At 48.3% G+C, this 22,902-nt stretch overlaps 1 protein-coding gene across 2 annotated transcripts in view; it reads right to left on the bottom strand.

Annotated features, from left to right (window-relative positions):
* Positions 1–22,902, bottom strand: part of EGFR (epidermal growth factor receptor) — a 211,271-nt gene that overhangs the window by 13,539 nt on the left and 174,830 nt on the right. For both annotated transcript variants that reach the window (XM_030307686.1, XM_030307687.1), the window contains 5 exons: positions 20,879–21,020; positions 19,884–20,006; positions 19,115–19,213; positions 11,928–12,113; positions 813–968 (listed from right to left, as the gene is read on the bottom strand). In XM_030307686.1, the coding sequence (XP_030163546.1) occupies positions 813–968; positions 11,928–12,113; positions 19,115–19,213; positions 19,884–20,006; positions 20,879–21,020 (706 nt within the window). The remainder of the gene's footprint in view (positions 1–812; positions 969–11,927; positions 12,114–19,114; positions 19,214–19,883; positions 20,007–20,878; positions 21,021–22,902) is intronic.

The following is a 22,902-nucleotide window of genomic DNA, read 5'->3' as shown; positions in this document are numbered from 1 at the left end:
GAGCCAGGCCACTGTACCCCAGTACCCCAGGAGCAGTGCTCCCCCTGCCAGCGGGAGGAGCAAGTTTAATACCTGGTAGAAAACAGGGCTATTCTGTTGGTCCCCACATGCAGTTTCATAAATGCCTCAGCTGAGGACCTTTGGTCTGTGGGCTCTTCTGGTGAACTGGGTACACCTGCTGGGGGCTGGGGGCCCTGGTCGTGCACTGTGGTCCTAGCCACCTCACATTTAGGGGTGTTTGAAGCTGCTTGGAGCCATAGAGGCCAGAATGAAGCTTAAGAGGGGTACAGCCGCTTCGGAAATCCTGGGGGACCTGCACCCCTCAGTGCTGGGAGAGAGTCCCACGGAGGACCCTCAAGCCTGTCTGGGAGGAGGGAGCCAACTCTACAAGAGTCACGGAGACCCTCGGGAGCTCTAGAACAGCATGGGGAATTTTCCATATTTCTAAGATGTCCTCAAGAGTTGTGTGCCACCAAATTAGCTGTAACACTTCCCAGATGCTCCTCTGAAGGGTGCTATATCCTGGAGGAGGAGGCTGAAACCTAACCTTGGCCAACGGTCACCTGAAGACAGAGCTGGCTCGCAGTCGTGGCTTTGGCCTCTGGACGTGATAGAACCATCTATACCCACTCTCCCAGCAAATCCTGCTCTCAAAGCAGCGCCTCCAGCCTGCGCGGCCAGAAGACGACCCTGGCTCAACCCAGGTGTCAGGGCAGCTGCTGTGACCTCACCCAGAACTTCTGAGAAGGTCCCCTACACGGGTCAGTTTGCTGGCAAGAAAATGCTTGCTGGTCTACCAGCCAGCTTCTTACTTTGCCTCCTTCCGCGTGGTATTCTTTCTCCTCGGCGCCAAGCAGTTTGGCCAGCCCAAAATCTGTGATCTTGACATGCTGTGGTGTCTTCACCAGGACATTCCTGGCTGCCAGGTCACGGTGCACCAAGCGCCGGTCTTCCAGGTAGTTCATGCCCTGAAACATGGGGCCGTGCAGTGAGGGAACGCACTGGTTAGCCGACTCCCCTGGAGAGCGCGGACCTGGGTTCATACAAAGATGGCAAGGTGCTCCCCTGGGAAGAGCTGGTGCCTGCGCACAGGGATTTGAGGCCATCTTCACACAGGCTCTGAGCTGTCTGAGTCAGGGACTTGTGTTTGCACCCATCTGTGTGCTTCCTCTGCAGGACACAGTTACTTGCACCTTCAACACTAGTAACCACCTACTAAATTTTTTTTTTTTTAACGGTAATTCATTAGAGAGAGAGAGAGAGCGAGAGAGAGAGAGAGAGAGAGACAGAGTGCAAGCAGGGGAGGGGCAGCAAGTGAGGGAGACACAGAATCCGAAGCAGGCTCCGGGCTCTGAGCTGTCAGCACGGAGCCCGGCATGGGGCTTGAACCCACAAACTGGGCCGAAGTCGGACGCCCAACCGACTGAGCCACCCACGCGCCCCAGTAACTACCTACTAAATAGTGACAGAGCCAGAAGTCTGCTGTAGGGCTGAAACTTGGCTGGACGACTGTCTGGACTCGGGCAACCGAACCCCCTGCCTGGTGTCCCCTTCCCTGTGCTTAGTTGATCTACGAAGCAGGGAAGGTAAGGGTGCTCACCAAGCTGGGGCAGAGCCCTGCTTCTGGGTGATGTGAAGCCACACTCCCCCCCTGCTTCCCTGGACGACCTGATGGGATTCGCTACCAATGGAGAAGATTGTTTCTTTTTCCAGTTTGATTTTTTTTTCATTGCAATCACGTGGATACTGCATCTGCTTTTACAAGGTGGCCCTTCCCACCCCCTCTTTGGGTTGCCGCCCTAATTCTGTTGTAACCAGAGTCACTGCTAAAGCAAAAGAAAGAAAGAATACTTGAGAAGCACCCAGCACATTGCCTGACACCTGAATTCCCAGAAGTGTTACTCCTCAACTCCTGTCCTTGCCCACAGCTTTCTTGGGGTCTGTCGCGCGCACTTCCTGCTGGCAGGTGAGGTCACTTCCGGTCGCTACTCCTCCTTGCTCCATGCCTGCCTGGCTCAGCCAAGCTCCCTGGGACTCTCCCAAGCTCCAACCTGTTGACATGAGCGTGGCAGCTCTCACCTCTGTGCAGGGCCAGTCTGGCAGGTGGGAGAAGCCATTAAGTTCTGCAGACATCTGATGTTGTTTGTCCCACATTCTCTCCCACTTACAAATGTGCCTCTCTCTCTCCAGCCGGGAGAATGGGCCAGGTTTCCAACCTCCTTTACAGACAACACTCATGAGGTCCCCAGTAAAGACAGGCACAGAAATGCTTATTGAAATGCATGAAATGGAACCAAATGGGCTTCACTGACCCTGCGTTACTCTCTAGCTTTTTCGTAGCTATGGCGGGACTTCCATGTTGGGGCAATGGCAGGGAGTACCTGTAGGTAGGTATGGATTCCCAGATTTTCTGGCAAATTCTTTGCTTCCTTTTGCATGGATGTTAGGTAAACATTATTAGTGAAGTGACATTAAAATTTTTTTCTTATTTTTTTTTAATGTTTATTTATTTTTGAGAGAGAGACAGAGAGTAAGCAGAGGAGGGACAGACAGAGAGGGAGACACAGAATCCGAAGCAGGTTCCAGGCTCTGAGCTGTCAGCACAGAGCCTGACGCGGGGCTCAAACCCATGAACTGTGAGATCATGACCTGAGCTGAAGTCGGACGCTTAACTGACTGAGCCACCCAGGCGCCCCCAATTTTTTTCTTTCTAGAGCAAAACTAACCCTCATAGGAAAGTAGGATCTTAGGAAGATGCTACCACTAATTAGTCTTTGCGGGCTATTTTTGAGGGCTTCAATGTTTTTCTTTCCTTGGGAAAAAAATGATTAATTCCCATGTCTCCCTTCTCTGTGGTACTATCTAGAAAGTTCCTGAATGTTTAAGATACTGTTTGACTTAAGTGCCCCCGTTCTAAGATTTCTCAGGTGCTGCATAATAAGGTTAATGGGGCTCACATCTACTCAAGAGGAAACCAGCAGGCTCTCCCTGGGACAGTGTTTCCAAATTAGGGATTATTATTTAGGAATGGCATGTGGAGAGTGAGAGGGAAGGAACAGAAGCTGAGAAAACACTTCCAAACAGAAGGCTGACTTACTACGCCCTGTCACCTCTCCCCACGACCCCTTCACAGGGGGCTCCATTCATCAGCTTCCTTTTCTCCTTTGGTTCCTGCTTGGTCCTCCTGTCTCTTATACAAGAGTAAGTCCTCTATTAAACATGGTGTACTCTTACCCATTCCAAAAGGGTTAATTGAGCTTGGCCTCTCGCCTGGTTAGCACAACATGTGCATTCCAGGCTGTATTAGCTCACTTGTTCTCCCTCCTTCCTTCTCTCTCTTGCCCTTATTTTCTCTTTTTCCTTCCACCCTGCATGGCTTGCGTGCTCATCAGACCTTTCCCGAAGATTGCCTCAGTGGTAGGGATCACGTAGCTGTTGCACATTAATATAGTAATGATCACATATTAAGTCCTGACACACGGGAGCCCATCAACCTTGCCCTATCCCTCTCGCTTTATTTCAAATTTGTGCTCTGAGTTCACAAGACCCCCAAGGGGGGACGTTAGAGGGAATTTCCAGCTTCGTCTAACTACCATCTCAAACCTTTCATTCTGCCTATTGGAATGCCTAACAATCTGTGCACTGGACACATTTGCACAAAACTTGTTGAAAAATGAATGAATGAATGAATGATCAGAGCAGTGGACAGTTGTGAGCACTGATGATGTGCCAGACATTTCAAATACACCTCCAAAGAAAGCCACTCTGGTGCTGGGGTCCCGGCACCCACATGACCATCTTGAGAGCCGCCCCAGAGGGTCTAGAGGCCGGTCAGACCAAGTGCTCTGGGTCCTTAAGACCACCATTGGGACCCAGACCTAATTTCCTACTGATACTCGCATGCTGGCCCAAAGGCTGCCTCAGATGTTGAAGAAATTCCAAATAAACAAACAAAAAGACCCTCCGGTCTTTAAAGGACCAGAACCACTTTAATAAATTGTGACGTTTTCTCAGAACACCGGTCTTTAGAGAAGCCTTGGGAATGGGGAGGAAAGAGCCGTTTATATCCAGCTAATCAGCCAGAGGGGTTTAAATCAGAGATGATTTGGGGGCGGCAAGATTAGGCTCATTTGAACTTAGATAAAACTCTATTCATCAAGTCTCTGTCCCACACTATAGAGGCAGTTTCAAAGACCATCTCAGTGCCCAGCAAAGTTATATTTTAACCAGTCAGCAAAGATAAGAGATGTGATAAGAGCCCATCTACACAGAGAACCACAGGAAGCTGTATCAGCACCGGCTCAGTAGGGCCTCTTTGGGGAGCTCATTTCCTGAAGAGATCCTCTCTTTAATTTAAACCAACATATTTATTTTTGTTAATTACTACAGGACAGCTAGGATGAATTTTGAAATACGAAGGTTATACGGGAATTTGAAGAGCCAGCTTGGAACCTGTATGCACACAAGAGAAGCCCAGGGATATGCTTCACACGGATATTAAGGATTTTTCTGGCATACCACCTACGGAAGAAGAAAGGACTGGGGGTGGTTGGGTTTGACATTTACAGACTCTTTTCCCCGAGGGCTGCAGCATCCTACAACTCTTGGGAGGAGTCCAGAGTGAGAGGCTGGGATCCATTTCTGTTCTATTTCATAAACAGCCATGGGGAGTCCATTGACCCCTGACTTCGTGAGTACGGAAATGGCACAAAGTAGGAAGTAGAGAGGTTGGCAGATGGTTTTGGCAGAGTAAACTCAATAGTATGTTTCACCTACCACTGAGCCCCTACCCAGAAGAGGTAAAAAGTGTCAGAATTTCCAATCCCAGACAGGGCTCGTTTGGCACCAACATCCTACTGTGAGGGGACAGGAGACCAGCCAGGCTCACTGGTCTGTGGGTTCTGCCCTGAGCCATGACAGCAAGTGCAAGAGTACGGAAAATGAAAACCATGATGAGATATCACCTCACACCTGTCAGAATGGCTAAAATTAACAACTCAGGCAACAACAGATGTTGGCGAGGATGCAGAGAAAGAAGAACCCCTTTGCACTGTTGGTGGGAATGCAAACTGGTGCAACCACTGTGGAAAATAGAACAGAAATTCCTCAAAAAATTAAAAATAGAACTAGTCTACAACCCAGCAGTTGCACTACTAGGTATTTATCCAAAGGCTACAAAAATGCTGATTTGAAGGAGCACATGCACCCCGATGTTTATAGCAGCACTATCAACAACAGCCAAAGTATGGAAAGAGCCCAAACATCCAACAGCTGATGAATGGATAAAGAAGATGTGGTTTATATATACAATGGAGTTTTACTCGGACATCAAAAGGAGTGAAATCTTGCCATTTGCAACAACGTGGATGGAACTAGAGTGTATTATGCTAAGCGAAATAAGTCAGACAAATATCATATGATTTCACTCATGTGTGAAATTTAAGAAACAAAACAGATGAACATAGGGGAAGGGAAGGAAAAATAAAAACAGAGAAGGAGGCAGACCATAAAAGACTCTTAACTATAGAGAACAAACTGAGGGTTGCTGGAAAGGAGGTCGGTGGGGGATGGGCTAAATGGATGATGGGCGTTAAGGAGGGCACCTGTTAAGGATGAGTACTGGGTGTTATATGTAAGTGATGAATCACTGGGTTCTACTCCTGAAACTTTATGTTAACTAACTTGACTTTAAATAAATATATTAAAAAAAAAAAAGAAAAGAATAAAAAACAGTATGGACTTGAGAGACTGGCTGCCTGGGGCCCAATCCTGATTTTGCTACTTACTAGCTCAAGACCTCGGCAAGTGACTTACACATGCCCGTGCCTCAGTTTCCCCATATGTAAACCGGGCTCCTCAGATGGTTAAATAAGTTAATCCATGTAGAACACTGAGGATGGTGCCCAGTGAAAGCCCTTCATCATCTCCCCCGAACTGCCAAATCCACCCACACTTCTCCCTCCCTTTTGCCGTGAGCTTGAATTAGGCCGCGACTCCTCCACTTTCCCAAAAAGTCTGATCGTGAACAAATTCCCGAGAGGCGCCCTTTGCTTTCTTCATCTGAAGCTGTCTTCTTGGCCCTGCCGGGGCCTCCCCTCCTCCTCTCTAGCTCCGCACCCTGCCCTTCCCTTCCCACAGCAGCCCAGCTCTCAGCCCCTGAGCTGCTCTGCATTCCTGACACTGTGGGATGGCCACCTCTCACTGTGTGCTCACTGCCAACAGGCGGGCCAGGCCTCTCACTCACGTCTCCAGCACAGAACTCTCGAGGCTAAGCCACAGGCTGGTGTGCCCATCCCCTGCCCATCCCGCCCGTCCCCTCCCCACTGTCCTCACAGCACCTGGTGCCTGGCTGACAGACTGAGCCCACCTTGCCGGACCCCGTGTGTTCTTCATAGCAGCCTGCGGGAGTCTGTCCTCCGTGCACCCAGCTCTCCTGCTCTGACCATTCACTCCCTGCAACACTGCTAGCTGTGTGGCTCCGGTTCCCTCACTGGCTTATAAACTGGGGAGATAAGAAATTTCATCTTATTTATACATCTATTTCACACGATTCCTAATACTGGCACATACATGCCCAAGAAATGACGAAGTGAAATATCTAAACGTTGGTATTTTGATGCTTTGATATTTTAATAGCACAGTAACTTTCGGCTTTTTAATGACTTCCTGCAAAGCGATCATTTAGGTTGATTAAATGCAACTGTAACTTTTTGTGGAACATTCGAGAATAAGTAAAAAATAATCCAAATAACTGAAATGTCTGGTAACTGTTTGGCTCTGTTGCTGATCTGTCTTGTTGCCTAGGTGTTTACGGAGGAGGGTGCTTTGCAGGGGAATCAGCTCCTGGAAGTCATCCTTTCTGAGGACGGAGCAGAGGTCAGTGGTGAATCAGCACCCTTGGGCTGCACCTTGAAACTCACCTTGATGAATCCTGACCTGGAGCGTAGAGGGAGCTGACCTGAGTGGGAAGGCCAGAGCCCAGGCGGGACCAGGAGCCTGTGCATCTGAAGTTCCAGAGAATGGAGTGTCTCTTTGCCACGACACCCTGGTTAGACTAACAGACTGAAGCTCTTTTCCTAGTTCTTCAGCCAGCATGATTTTCATTCTCTCACACCCCTGCTCATCTATTATGACCACAGTAGAGTTTGTCAACATGGGTTTCATGACGGGGCACCCAGAACCGAACATACGTGGCCTGGAATGTTCCGGCTACATCAGGGTAGAACGAGCACTTCTTTCTCCTCACCTGGACCTGATAACCTGCGAATGGCTCTGCCCATCTTGTCTCCTCCCCCTTTTAGCGGCTCCCAGGCAGTGACGGTTCTGACAAATGTGTGGCCCATGAAAACACCTGGGGCTTCTTCAAATAAACTTACACCACACCAAGTAATCCCGTGTACTTCCAAAATGAAAGCTTTGAACTAACTTTTTAAGTTTATCCTTATTAAACTGTATCTCACAGCCTGACCTAAGCATGGTTTGGTGCCCATCGAGCTGTGGTCAGAGAATGGCCCTGCAGCCCATGTCTTCCCGAGAGCCTCTGCCGCCTCCTGCCTTCTGTCTTCAAACCTCACTGGGGCCTGATCCCGAGGATCCTCGACGTATGCCAATTCCCTGAAAACTCAACTCCGTGAGATCTTAATCAGGGTTAGGTGATGAGAAAGTTCTTTTGTCCCAAAGGTTTGGGAAAATGACGGATTAAGCACAGTCCGGAGAGCTTGCTTTCCTGCAGGACTTTGCAATAATGTGCGGGACAACGGATACTCTGAGGGGTATTTTCCAAGAGATGGATGATAGGATGATAGGATCTTTCAGATTAGAACATACTATAACATTATTGTGCCATCTGATATATTTTCGGACTTACTAGCTGCCTTATGCAGCCAGAAAGAGTGGATACACTTTCTGAAGCAGCTAAGTCCCAGCAAGTGGGAGCTACCCGGCCTCATGAGCCAGGAGCTTAGGAAACAAAGATCTTTCTGACTGGGGGCAGGTGGCGGTCCTGAGACCGGAGAATAGAATCCATTTTCACTGTGTATGGTGAGGGGCTGTGGCTCTCTTCTGCTCTCCCAGTCCCATCCTGACCGAGTCCCTTCCTTCTTCTCTTTTCTTTTCCTTTTGCCGAGGTGATATAATTTGTCCTCTCAGCAGTTCAGCCAGGAAAATAAACTTGCCTAGCAGTGGCCAGCTCTCCATCAATATTGAGAAAACTTCCCAAGAGAGTCCATGCCTTTGTAAATCAATGCAGGACGTTTATAAGTCCATGCATCCCACTTTAAAAATGCCACGAGTTTAGTGTCTGGTCAGCCACTAAGTGTTTCTGGGTGGTTTCAAAAACAGCATTTCATACTTAGATAAAAAGTCACTAACCCAAGAGCAAATTTCTCTCTTCACAACTGAGGAAACCATTATTTTCCTTTCCCTCCGGGACAGGCACTCCATCACTACAGCTATTCAAATAGAGTGGGAAAAGATTTCTTTTCTGAATTAGAGAGCAAATCTATCCTAGACCGCTAACAGCAACCACCTGGAAGAACATCAATGTGAAGTAGAGCTAAACAAAGTACAATAGACAGAATAGTGGATTTCAATTAACGGGCTGAAATTGTGAGTAACGTTATACGGAGAACGATCTTGCAAAACTCTCAGGCCCTGGAAACTCAACTCGGGGACTCTGGTAACTCCTATGACAGGGCCCAGGCAAAGCTGAATTCCTCCTTGCTGTGGCTACCAGCATATTTATGTTTGTGTGTTTTTTTTCCATTTTGGTCGGAGAAGCTGGTGTTTAGGGTAAAATACACTTCCAACTTTGTAGACACCAGGGGTCAGGCAGATTGAAACGTAAGGTTGCAAAGGAGAGAGAGGAAAAAAAAAACAAAAACTCACGACTGCGAGAAGATCCGGAAACAGGAGATGCTCTACTAAATGAAAGCGGATGTACAACTCGAGGAAGACAGCATTTCAGCTTAGATTTCACTTGTTGATGCAACAAAACTTAGCCAAAATACGGGGCAAGAAACGGAGAGAGGGAGCATTTAGTGAGCACCACATGCATGCGGGAACCATGATAGATGCGTCAGAGGCTAAATGGGGTTGTCCTCACCACCCGGGAGGACCGATGGCAGAATCTCGTTTACAGCCAAAGAGACTAGGCACAAAAAGACAAGCAACTTGCCGGAGGTCACATGGCTAATAAATGCCACCACTGAGATTCGAATCTACACTCCGCTGACTCGTAAACACAGTTCTGTATTGGACAAAACTTGCTGAGGCTATGTGCCCCATCGCAAGAAATGTCACTTTCGTGGAGCTGGTGGTTGCCATGAGATAATTAGAGAAGAAATGCTCAGTCTCTTGGCACCCTCTGGTGAAGTGGGCCTCATGAATCTGGGAGGAGAAGCCGGCCGCAGATATACAGAGATCTGGACGCTCTGCCCCGGGTGGCGATGCGGCCAGGACACCCACTCTTCCAGGGCTCACCTTCCAGATGGGGCAGGTGGGCACACACTCGAGTGAACAAGTACATAAGCCACATCTTCCCAGGTAGCAAGATGTGCTTAAAAGAAAATAAAGCAAATAAAGCAAGGTACGGAGGGCCATACTCCCAGTTTGTTGCCTTAGATAATCGAGGAAGAAAGCTAAGTGAGAATTTCTGGGTTCAGGAGTCAGCGTATGAGCAGACCTCTAGGAATAATTCTATATTCAGTAAAACCTACTTGAGGCTAACCACCTCCTCCCCCAGATCAGCCACTGTTCCGGACTGAATAGGGTCCCTGAGTTTCATGCTGACCAGGAGCCTCAGAAAGTGACCTGGTTTGTTTGGATACAGGGTGTTAGAGATGTAACCAGGTAAAGGTCTCGGATGAAATCACCCTGGATTTAGGGGTGACAGGTGTCTTTTAAGAGAATGGAAAAGGCAATTTTGACTGAGACACAGAGAAGGAGGCTATGTGAAGACTCAGGCAGAGGTTGGAGGGACACAGCCAGGAGCCTGGGGATGTCTAGAGCTACCAAAAAAGGAAAGGCAAGGACAGATTCTTCCCTAGAGCCTTCGGACAGGGCATGGCCCAGCTGGCACCTTGATTTTGGACTGCTGAGCTGCAGAGTTGTGACAGGGTGAGTTACCGTTGTGGTAAGCCACCAGTCTGTGACAATTTGTGGCAGCCTCAGGAAACTAAACCAGTCACAGAAATAATGAGCATTTTCATGAAACCACAGCATCGGAGGCATGGCTCCCCACTTCCAGGGCTGTTCTCTAATAACACGAATAACCCCTTTGCTCTGTGGCCAGGGTACGGCTGGGAGAATGACAGGAACACCAGGCGACTAGAGATGGTGAGAGGAGGAGAGCCCCCCAACTTCCCAGGGTGCTGGGAGCCTCCGGAAGCTGTAGATGGCACCGGAATAAACAGCAACGTGCTGCTCTCTGGTCATCCTGGGAGGTGGCCTCCCACTTGGCCAACGTGGCCCAGAACCCTGGATCCAGGAAAGGAGCCTGCGTTCCCTTGGTGCCGGTGCTCTCAGCAAGAGTCTGTCCTGTGGTATTATGGGCATCCACTGGCTGGCCAGAGCCCCAGACATGTTTTATTTGTCCTATCAGTCACCTCGCACACCTGCTAGGAATTAAGATCAGAACACTGCCGAGTAATTCCACAGGACTGACTACCACCATGACTCGGGGTGATGTGAGCAGGCAGGAACCAAACAACACCTGGTGGAAGACAGGCTTTCTGACTCTGTGGCCCCAGCACACCCCTCCACACCCTGCCGCATTGGGGAGACAGACAATGTCAATGACATACACGTTCAGAACGGGGCCTGCCCACAAACTCCCCAAATTCAACCCAATAAAACATTGCCAGGAAAAAACAGAATTTGGCCAGTTGGGTTGCAAATAACTGATGCAGTGCTGGGATCAAGAGAGAGAGGTCTGAGGGGAGCCTGGGCCACTCCATCGGTTCAGTAACCGACTTTGGCTCGGGTCATGATCTCGCCGTTTGTGAGTCCGAGCCCCGCAACGAGCTCGCTGCTGTCAGCCTGTCAGCACAGAGCGCGCTTCAGATCCTCTGTCCCCTTCTCTCTGCTCCTCCCCACCTCGCACTCTCTCAAAAATAAATAAACATTAAAAAAAAAGGGGGGGGGAGTTTTGAGATTAAAGTACAAGTCCTTTGGAGGCCAGATGGGTAGTTAAATACCCAGCACATGGCTCTGCTTCTGTCCTCAGCACACAGGTAGGGCCACCTGGCCACTGTCAGCGTTATCCGCCCTCCCTCGCTCTGGATCAGGCCTGTTAACAGAGGAGGGGTGGGCACATAAGGAGTCCCAGTGAAGCAGCAGAAGCCCTGCCCTCGTCGTCACAGCCACACTGCCATCTGAGTCCCAGTCTCGGCCTCAGCCTCCCTGCTTGCCTTGTTATCAAGTCCCGACTGGACAGAAGCCACATCTTGACCGTAATAGTCAACACAAAGAACGCCAGAGAAATGAGAGCATTGGCCATCAAATCGTACTAACCACCTAATAAAGAGAAAATTGTTTAAATGTAGTCATATCATTAGATTTTCAACGTGCAGTGGGACAGTCACTGATTTGATGCCAAAAGCAATCAATTCAACTGAAACCAAAATAAAGGAGAGCGTATGCTGTGTGTCTGGGTACACATGCACACTCACGCGTGTACCCTCGCGGCAAACTTAGTTGTCCCAGGATGGAGAACCCAATTGTCGATTTTCCAGCTGTCTTTATTTTTTTCCCCTTGCTGTTTTTCTTCGGGGCTCCCACGAATGACCGCATCCTCCCAGGCGATGAGGGACAGGCACCGCGAGCTAAGGCAGCCGCACCTCCTGTTTAGTGGGCATCTCTGCCCTACTTTCGGAGCCGGGCCCTGCTCTGTGCACAACCCCTCTGGGTGGGCTTCCACGTCGACTTACCTTCGCAATCTGCACACACCAGTTGAGCAGGTACTGGGAGCCAATGTTGTCCTTGTGCTCGCGGACATAGTCCAGGAGGCAGCCGAAGGGCATGAGCTGTGTGATGAGCTGGACCGTGGATGTCAGGCAGATGCCCAGGAGGCGGCACACGTGGGGATTGTCCACACTGGCCATCACGTAAGCTTCCTGCATGAAGGAGAGGAGAGGAAAGCATTAGAAAGGTCCCCCTATGGTGGCTGACGGGAGAGGCAGGCAGAGCCCTTTCCGGGTAAAAAGAAGCAAAGCGCAAACGTGATTTTGAGTTCCAAAATGTGTGCTTGCGGAGGACGGGGCGGCCCATGAAAGATTCAGTGCAACGGACATTTACATTCACGCGAGGTCTACTGCATACATATTAGGCTGTGAAAGGACCCGTGAGTGGAAGACGGGACCCTGTGAGTGTGAAGCAAGGCTTTCCGTCTACAGAGAGACCCACGCAGCATTTGGCAACAGCACACTGAATGAAAACGGAACCCGCTGACATCTCTGTTCTTAAGACCTCTGTCCGAAGGCCAAAGCTGCTGCATCCTGAAATGTTGTCAGGGCTGCAGAAATCCGTGTCTGGGCCCCTACGCCTTGGTAATGCCTTTCTCGCTGAATGGAGACACGTGTGCAGAGGTATGATGGTGAAAGTTCCCAGCAGAGGTCACACAAGCCCGCAAGTGGCCCCGGAGAGAGACCTCACTTCTCAACAAGGCCGGGTCTCAGTGGGCAATGGTCCACCGCACCACCATGTCCTGGGAGTAGAGCCAGAGAGGCCCTTCTGGGTGGCTTTGAACCAGACAGAGGGCATTACATTAGTGACTGCAGACTCTGTTGGCTGCCCGGGATTCATTTGTTTTTTGTTGATGTTGTTGTTTTAAGTTTTTATGTATTTTTGTGTGTGTGAGAGAGAGAGAGAGAGAGGAACGCGCGCGCACATGCGAGCATGTGGGGGAGGGGCAGAGAGAGACAGGGGGAGAGACTGAATCCCAAGCAGCCTCCACACCGTCAGCGCAGAGCCTGATGTGGGGCTCGAACCCACGAACTGTGAGATCATAACCTGAGCTGAAACTGAGAGCCAGACACTTAACCCACTGAGCCACCCAGGCGCCCCTGCCCAGGATTAATTTCTCAAGAGAGGGGGGTCGACGTTGCTGCCGTGCCTCAGTCTCAAGATGGGAAACTGTGCTGTTCTGCAAAGTGCCCCCTCCCTCATTTAACTGGCTGTCACGGCAGAGGCCTTTTGAGACACAGAACTGTGACTACAGACTTTATTTTAACCCTTCTATTCTTGGGTGCAAGAAGCAGGTTTTATTTCCAACTGCGCACACAATGGGACCCTCTCTTCTGTCTCACAGCACCCATAAATTCTGTCCTCCCTTCGAACACCTTTAATTCAGATGTGACAGGGACCATATGGCCTGCAACAGAGAGCTCAGAAGTTCTTTCATATATTCCCACCACTCCTGAGGGCGGAATGTGGACTTGGCCCCCAGGAGAAGGGGAATGCTTGGGTGAGAACATCACAGGAGCCAGGGGTGACAGAGGAGACCGAGGACACAGGTCGCTGGGCTGGGGGTGGAGGGCAATACACATACTCCCAAACTCAAACCTGATCACATCATGTTTCTTGCCTTCAGCCTTTCTCCGTCCTCACAGTTCCTGGGCAGCCCCAGGCCTTGAACGTCAGCCCTCCTCCGGAACCCCCCACCCCCCCTCCTTCCCCTTCTTCCTGCTCTGGGCTCTCTCAACCTCCCTCAGGCCCTCGCCCACAAGAGGGCCTCTGCCTGGAATGTCTTTCCACCTCCTCTTTCCTTCTCTGACTCCTCCTCCGAGGGGCCTTCCCGACTCCCCAGTCTCAAACTCTCTTGGCATCTCGCAGTTTTTCCTTGGGGGAGCAGGCTCTTCACTGCCTGGGAACTTGCTGGAGATACAAATTCCTGGGCCCCACCCAGGCCTACCCTACCGTGTGAGATGCCGGGAGGTGCGCCCAGCAATCTGTTTGAACAAACCCCCCAGGGGATTCTGAGTGCTCAGGAGCGCTAATCATAATCTGCTCTTAAATACTAGTGTGATTCTGAAAATGTCCTCCCTCCCCATCAAGCTCTTTGAGGAAAGGACTACATTCTCAGCTCCCGCCATTTGCCTCTTTAGCGCCATATTTTGCTGGCAAACGCTGTTCATTTGTCGCCTCAATATCCCCTGCATGTACCTGAGGCCTCAGCAAGTGGGGTTAATGCCTTGGTGCAAGGGTAGACATTTATTCCTCTTTTGTCCTTCCAGTGGTACCACACACCTGTCTAGGCACATAAGTGCCTCAAAACGGTCAGGACTGAACTACACTGAAATCATACAAAGGCAGAAATTCAAAGCAAATCAGAGACCGTGCCACTCCCATTAACAACAGCAACAAAAATTCCCTTAGCTTTTAACATTCGCTGCCAACGTCTGTGTGGATGCTTTCCTGCAGGCCTAGGCCCTCTCCTTGCAGGGAGAGCTGGGAGAGCTGGTATTTCTTCTGTATTATAAACATCGTATCACAACATTTAAGGGCAGGGTAGACATTTGACACTTATGCACATTCAAACATCGTTTAATCTTGGAGAAGCGCTGTTTATAAAACTTAGAACTGGAGGGTCCTGCAAGTCCCATTTCTTCTGAGGCCGTTACTTGCCTGAAAGGGAAACTGAGGCCCAGGGAGGCGAATGGAGACGCCTTGTGTCAGAGCTGGGCCCACAGAAGGGTCTCCTCACAAGGGAGGCACCCTCCACGAGCCCCCTCCTCACTCCACACGCTGCACCCCGTGGTCTCCTGTGATGCCTTGTTGAGCGCTCTGGTTAACAGGCTACCAGAAAGCTCGGAGACCTCGTGACACACACAGCACATATATAAATGTTTGCATTCTTTTTCCATTGCCTTCCCTAAACTTAAACTGGGAAGTCTATGGAAAAATTAAGAGGCCATGCGATTGCCAGAAAAGCACAAATCACGTCTCTCCCCCAAGTCTGGGAAACTGTACAACCATAACTCCAAAGAAGTCCTCTGGCCGTTCCTATTTTCTCAAGATCTGGTTGAGATTTGGAAACATGTTGTATTCATTTTCGAGGGGAGAAAAATCTGCAGAGCAGAGCAGTTTGAGCTGCCCATCTGTTGTGGGGCCGCGAGGAGCTGACCTGGACCGGGGGATCGGGGAACGGAGCACGGGGCGTGGGTGTCGGGCCACACAGAGCCTGGAGCCCTGCCAGGTCCCCGATCCTATTAAAATCCGATAGTGCAACAGAACTAGGTCATCGCTTCCGCCCCGCCCCCAAATACAATGGAGACGCTGTTTGGTCGTGTGTCCTGTTTGGTGTGCACAGAAGTTGAAGCGAGCTTTGTTCTGAGCTGTTTATCTTGGAATCTCAAAGGTGCACTGTGACTTGCAGAAAGAATGCGTGGTAGTCCACAACAGTGTCTGGACTGGACACGCCAGCCACGCGCACAGACCGGCAGGCAGAGCCCACGTTCAGTTCAGAGACCCCGAGGCTGAGTCACATGGCAGGGTGCCTCTGAGGCTTTGGGACCTTGACAGTCTATTATTTTGTCCCGGTTGCCAAAATGATGTTTGATGCCTTCCTTTTCACTTTTCTCCTTCAGCTGTGAACTATTTTAGGTTAAGAATTGGGGCAAAGAGGGGCGCCTGGGTGGCTCAGTCGGTTGAGCATCCGACTTCGGCTCAGGTCATGATCTCGCAGTTCGTGAGTTCGAGCCCTGCGTCGGGCTCTGTGCTGACAGCTCAGAGCCTGGAGCCTGCTTCAGATTCTGTGTCCCCCTCTCTCTCTGCCCCACCCCTGCTTGTGCTCTGTCTCTCTCTGTCTTTCAAAAATGAATAAACATTAAAAAAAATAATAAAAAAAAAAAAACAAAAAGAATTTGGGAAAAGAGGGCACCCGGGTGGCTCAGTTGGTTGAGCGTCCAACTTCATCTCAGGATCTCACAGTCCATGAGTTTGAGCTCCGTGTTGGGCTCTGTGTTGACAGCTTGGAGCCTGGAGCCTGCTTCAGATTCTGTGTCCCCCACTCTCTCTGCCCCACCCCTGCTTGTGCTCTGTCTCTGTCTTTCAAAAATGAATAAACATTAAAAAAAAAATTAAAAAAGAATTGGGGAAAAGAGGGCGCCTGGGTGGCTCAGTTGGTTAAGCATCTGACTCTTGATTTCGGCTCAGGTCATGATCTCACGGTTCATGGGATTGAGCCCCGCATCAGGCCCTGTGCTGACAGCATGGAGCCTGCTTGGGATTCTCTCTCTCCCTCTCTCTCTCTCTGCCTCTTCCTTGCTGGCATGAACTCTCGCAGGCTCTCGCTCTCTCTCAAAATACATAAACATTAAAAAAAAAAAAAAAGAATTGGGGAAAAGGATTCCACTACATTTTAAACTCCTTCAGGAAGACATACACTGAACCTTAAGAATGAAAGGTAGGTGTCCCTACATTTTTGAAACTGTACCAGTTAACTAAGCCACCAGCAGCAGCTTAAACCAGAGGCTGCCGCGTGTATGTTCTGGATCTCAGTGCCTGATCTCAGTAGGGGAAGAAGGGTAGCCAGTATTGGGTGCGTGGGACCATTTACAAGTGAGTATGAGCACTTCAAAGGACACGTTCAGCCCCATCGGGCTGTCCTGTCACAGAACTGACTTGCCCTTAGCTCACTGTTGAAACTGGCCTTATAATCACTTCCCTTACTGGCTCCTCCTTTCCTTCAGGGGCTCTCCATCACCCAGGAATCACCCTGCCCTGATGGGATTGCCTGCGAATTCTGGGCAGACTGGGCTTCAGGAAAAGCAAATGACAAGTTCTCAAGTGTGTCACCCATGAACTGTGACAGCTGTGATGTCTGATATCAGAAAAGATAAGAGTCCAGTAGAAACAAGAATCAAAGGCAGGAACAAAATAATGGGGGGCAGGGGGGTAGAGAAAAGGAGTTGACACTGTGGTATGGTATACAAGAAAGTTAAGAGAGTAGATCCCAAGAGTTCTTAGGCAGGGAGCAACTTTTGTTTTTTTGCTTTTCTTATTGTATCTATATGAGGCGAAGACACTAGTGAACCTTACTGCGGTATCACGTCACAGTATGTGTAAGTCAGGCCACCATGCTTTACGCCAATTATATCTCAGTAACCCTGGAGAAAAAAACGCAAAAAACAAAACAAAACAAACAAAACTCCCCCCAAAATGGAGGGCAAAGAGAGCAGGAGAGAAGCAGAGCAAGAGGTAAACAGAGGCTCGTGTTTTGTAAACTTTTCAGGGTTTACTTTATTGTCCACCCCTCCTCTACCCCACCACAGCAGATTTCCTACGGTTTCAGGGGACCTGGAGGTCCTTTTCAGTGAAAACGACTTCTCCCCCAAAGCACACCTATTGTCTTCAAAATCCCCCTTACTCTGGGTTGTAAACATTGCTGAAATTCACATTTCAGCATTGTTTTGTGAGATTTATTGGAATGCCCTGAATGAGGAAAACACGAATTAAGGAAGCAGACTCCGCAAAAAAGATTTTCTTTTCAACGCAATACGTGAGGGAGCTGGAGGTTCTAAGTCAAGAGCCTTCACAAACATATTTCTTGCGGTTATGCCAATGAGAGTTGACGGTATATGTTAATTGGACTTCACGTTAATTTGTAAGCCATTGAAAATGAGAGGTAATTTTGCTCGATACGTATATCTTCAATGTGTGCGATTTGCTACTGCACTTTATTTATTAATACATCATCTCTCATTTAGGGTGTGCCAGAGTGGGAATCTCCTATTATAAAGGAGGGAAGTCAGCTGGGGGTAATTGAAGTGTATACAGTGTTATGCCACTGGGAAGCTCATTGTGTCTAAACACATTTTTTAAAAGGCCCATGTTTGCTTTGTTTGGTATATATCCTGTGGGTTAGATGTAAGATGGGGGAGTATTACATTTGCCTCCTGTCCCTCCCCACCGTAGGATAACCAAATTCTCTAGATTTTTGAGGCGGTCGGTTTTCTTTTGCTTTGACTTTGTTCCCCTAACCTCCTGCTAAGCCTCTCCAGCTTCTCTTTCTCTGGCTCTGCCCTGGGACAGGAGCAAAAGTTTGCATCAACCCACAGCAAACAGAGGCCAATGGTGTTCACAAGGACACCCCAACAGGATTGTCCGCTGGATCCTCCTGGGCATCCCTTGAAGCGGCCTCGGCCACATTCCATGGTGGCCCCTCTTTCAGCCAACTGCTGTTTAAAGGGATGCAGTGCCCTCGCCGACTGGTGAGGATCCAGAGAAGATGACGAAAGTTCAGTGGTACGGAAAGTAAAGACGTGCAAATAATCTTGTGGCACATTTCAAAGTCTTGCCCCATAAACTAACGAAGAACACTGGAAATAACATTTAAGCTATTTGGGGGAAAGTACCAAAGAGGGGCAACACTTTACAGAGCTTCTAGAGAGCATCCATACTATAATCACAGGCACCTTTAAAAAAAGCCACTTCAAAGAGAACTTGGTAGGGGCGCCTGGGTGGCTCAGTCGGTTAGGCGGCCGACTTCGGCTCAGGTCATGATCTCGCGGTCCGTGAGTTCGAGCCCCGCGTCGGGCTCTGTGCTGACAGCTCAGAGCCTGGAGCCTGTTTCAGATTCTGTGTCTCCCTCTCTCTGACCCTCCCCCGTTCATGCTCTGTCTCTGTCTCAAAAATAAATAAACGTTAAAAAAAAAAATTAAAAAAAAAAAGATAACTTGGTAGAGCAAAATGGACACGTGCTTCAGGGGCAGAAATAACGATAGGCTGGAATCCTGTGCCAATCGCGTGAACGTGAGCAAGCTTCTTTATGCCTGCAAAGCATACTGAGTGTTAACCCCTGCACCACAGACTCATGGGGAGAGTTCCTCGTGTGCAAAGCAACTAGTCCTGAGCCTGGCCCTTGGTGGACAGCCAGCGATTGTGAGTTTCTATCCTTTGGGGAGACATAGCAGAATGGAGGACCCAAGTCTTCTCTATCGGAGAAGCCGTGAGAGGGAATTATACCAACTACAGCCTGAAGGGAAAAAAAGACATGAAAGTGAACATTTAGAATGTGGTGATGGAGAAAGTCTAAAACAGGGCAGTGTGTGGCTTCTAAAATGTGGCTTCTGATGTCCACACCTGTGGATAACTAGGAAACAAAGGAGAAACTCACATCAAGGATTTCCTTGTTGGCTTTTGGAGATGTGGCTTCTCGTAACTCCTTGATGGCCACGGGAATTTTAACCTTCTCACCTTCTGGGATCCAGAGTCCCTGTGACGAGGAGGGAGAGAAGACATTAACTGGCGATTGTCACATTATGCAATATGCTGACTCACGAGATGCACGGACTTTACCAGTGACACCATCTGAAAGGGTGAGGGACCTTGAGCACAGCTCTCTGCTCCAAGGTCACCAGTGCTAGGTGCCATGACATCTCATCAGCTCTTTGGTTATATAGTGTTCCATGAATCAGAGTAGTTAGATTACAAAAAACCCAAAGCTTGTGCGAGTTATAAAACCAGTGTGGATCATTTTGTCCAGAATTCTGAGATACTGGCTCTGGGTCTAACGGAAATCAGACTTGACATAACAGGATCCAGGAAAAATAAATTAAGAGCTGTTTTGACCTGGGCATTATTTGGATGCTGTCATGCAGTGAGAGGCAGTCCCCCTTCAGACTCCATCCCTGCCACTCACCCCTTTACAAAGTCAATGCTGTCCTCCACGATAACTTTGTTGTCTGTGTACAGGTCTCACAGGACCACTTATACGTCACCAGTATAAAAGATTCCCTCTCGACAACTTGGGGAAAACATCAGAATTTCCCAAACCCTGAGCTACACATAGAGTAGACAAGCTTGATAGACAGTAGACAGCCCAGGACTTTGAATATGCCCACCAAACTGCATCCCCAGAAGTCTTGGTGCCCTGGTGGCCTCACCTTGTACACTGTGCCAAATGCTCCAGAGCCCAGCACCTTGATCTTTTTGAATTCTGTTTCCTTTAAGATCCTCAAGAGAGCTTGGTTGGGAGCTTCTCCACTGGGCGTAAGAGGCTCAACAAGCTGTGAGAGACAAAGAAGGAGGGTCGCGGCCTCAATGCTCAGGCCCACATGGGAGGAGGTGTGAGCCAGGCCCAGACACAGCCATGTGTGGATGGGCGTCAGCACCAAGAACCCGCCATGCTCACTCGGAAGGAGGAATGCACACCTTCTCTTTAGGACTTCAGAAAAGATATGTTGGGACAGGGACTCCCTGATACAGGTGTCCTCGCACAGAAGAGCTCCATTTCAACAAATGCAATTTCGATTTCTGTTTCCAGCCAATAAGCTGGGCTGAGAGAATTCTGGTGAGGGAAGTTTTGATATGGTTGGTCATTTTGGTAGCCTGTCGGGCCTCCTAACACACACAAGTGCCATTGTGCTGTGAGCTGCTACGGGTCCCTCCTCCCAGGGACTCTGGCTTCTGACACACTGCCGGACACAAAGAGGCCGGCCGAAGACCCACCAGTAGAGTGAGTCACAAACAGAGCTCAAAATGGAACGGCACTATTGTAGACAATGGGATTTGCCAAAGTAACATCTCAACATGTGCCTTCACAGGAATCACCAGACAACCTGTTTGCAAGCCCTTCTCCTGTGCATGTACCTGAGTGCTGTATGTTAAACAGGACTCCTATGGCTTTTGTATCTGTGTCGTGAGACTTATAATAGGAACATTGGCATCTCACTCCAGAGAGGTACCAAAACATCATTAATTGTTTATACCTGGACATTCAGAGATTCTTTCTGGTTTTTCCATCGTAGGCAATAAGGCATAATAATACAATTACATATTTAAAATAGTTGGCAACACTTGGGAGGAGAGCCTTCGTTCCTGTCTGGGGTGCTGGGGAGAGGGGCACTGGTGGGCGTGTGGGGCCTGGGCACCTATTCACCTCTCTTTCCTGCAGCAGTCTGCGAAGTGTGCGCTTGCGGACGATGTGGCGTCGGCGCAGAAAGAGGCCCACCCCAAGGGCCACCACCACCACCAAGAGGAGGCCCCCAACAATCCCAGTGGCGATGGATGGGATCTTGGGCCTGGAACAAGAGGGAGACGTGGAAAAGTGAGGTTTGGTGACAGACTCTAGTACATTGGCATTGTATGTATTTCCTGCATGTTTTGGTACATTGACATCATTTAACATCATCTCAGAAAATAGATACCATGTGGCTTCTACAGAGAGGAAAGAAAGCAAAGAGTTTCTAGGGTAGTGTTTCCACCTTCTTGAGCATAAGAGGCTTTGCCCCCAGGTTTTTTTTTTTTTTTTTTTTTTTTTCATTTTTTAAATTGACCTATCATCTGGACATCTCCATGCGACTCCTTTTCTTTTCTTTTTTCTTTTCTTTTTCTTTTCTTTTCTTTCCCTTATTTTCCTTTCCTTTTCTTTTTTCCTTCCTTTCTTCCTTCTTTCCTTCCTTCCTTCTTTCCTTCCTTCCTTCCTTCTTATCATCTATCTATCTATCTATCTATCTATCTACCTATCTATCTATTGAGAGAGAACATGCACACACACACATGGGGCAGGGGCAGAAGGAGAGGGAAAGAGAGAATCCTAAGCAGGCTCCACACCAAGATGGGCTTGATCCATGAGATCATGCATGACCTGAACCAAAATCAAGAGTTGGACGCTTAACCAACTAAGCCACCCGGTGCCCCGACAATTATATTTTAATCTTTTAAGAAACCACATAATTCAAAAAGTAACTCAGACTTCAGTAATGCTTTTTATATGAATTTTCATGTATCCCCAGAGTATCTCCATACATACGAAGCCTAGAACATCACATCACATGTATTAAGACATGCATTGTCTACTGGTTTGCCTAGGTGAAGGGACTCTTTCCATAATGTTGAGATTCTTTAAAGTGTTCTTGGCTTTCAAGATGGGATGACAGCCATGTGGAATGCTTTATGAATAAGCTTGGGGGAGGTTATCATGTGATAGGATTTCAACATAAAAAAGATCATTGTCATAAATGAGTGATGTCACCATGCAACATCAAACCACTCTGCCACATTCTTCTTCCCACAAAGGTGGTGTTTGATTCAGGGACAGCAAAAACTCAAAACTCAGGTTCTAGAGCTCACTGAGGAAACAACCATCTGAATTCGTGGGTTCTGAATTTAGAATCTTCAAATTCCATAAATATAATCTGTATTTATAGATTCTAGAAATACTATAATACAATCTTCAAGTCCTATAAATATAACCTGTATCAATTTAATATAAAATAACTTAATTTTACATATTAAAATTCTATAAAAATCATCTTAAAATTATTGTTCTCAAGTATCTATTCTATTTGAATTTCTGGCAAACTTTGTATTTTTAGGAAGAATTGTTAAAGAACATCAAAGATTAATTAGTATCATTAGCACATAAGTATCCCAAGATCCTTATAAATTGCTTGTAAGTGGGTCAAAGGTACTTCATGACAATGATATTTACAACACTTTCTTCTCAGTGAGTGAAAAAGTCATCTCCTGCATTATCCCATCTCCCCAGTGAATGCACTTTGGATTAATGAGTTTTTATTATATTGAAAAGAACACCAGAAAGATATAAAGAATAATTGGTTACAGACTATCTGTTCCATGGGGAGCTGTAGTAAGGGTGAGTGAATAAAAAAGGAAGAAAAACATAAAAAGAGTAAATATCACAAAGAATGGCCATTGGCTAGTTTCCAGGTGGGGCTTTGACAGAAAACCTCATTACAAAGGTACCGAGTGTAGCATGAAGATAGGACAAATTTTGCTGACATCCCGGTAGGCTCAGCAAAGAGGAAGCGAGAGACTGCCTTACTTGTCTTTAAGGTTTCACTTGAGAGTAGGGTTAATTCTGGGGCAGAAGAGTCAGCTGACAGGGAGGGCAGGTTATTGAAGGGATTTTGTAGACATGATGAGAAATGGAAGAGATGG

The sequence above is a fragment of the Lynx canadensis genome, chromosome A2 (genome assembly GCF_007474595.2).
Source record: "Lynx canadensis isolate LIC74 chromosome A2, mLynCan4.pri.v2, whole genome shotgun sequence".
Classification (NCBI taxonomy): Eukaryota; Metazoa; Chordata; class Mammalia; order Carnivora; family Felidae; genus Lynx; species Lynx canadensis.
This window is presented reverse-complemented; position numbering and strand designations above follow the sequence as displayed.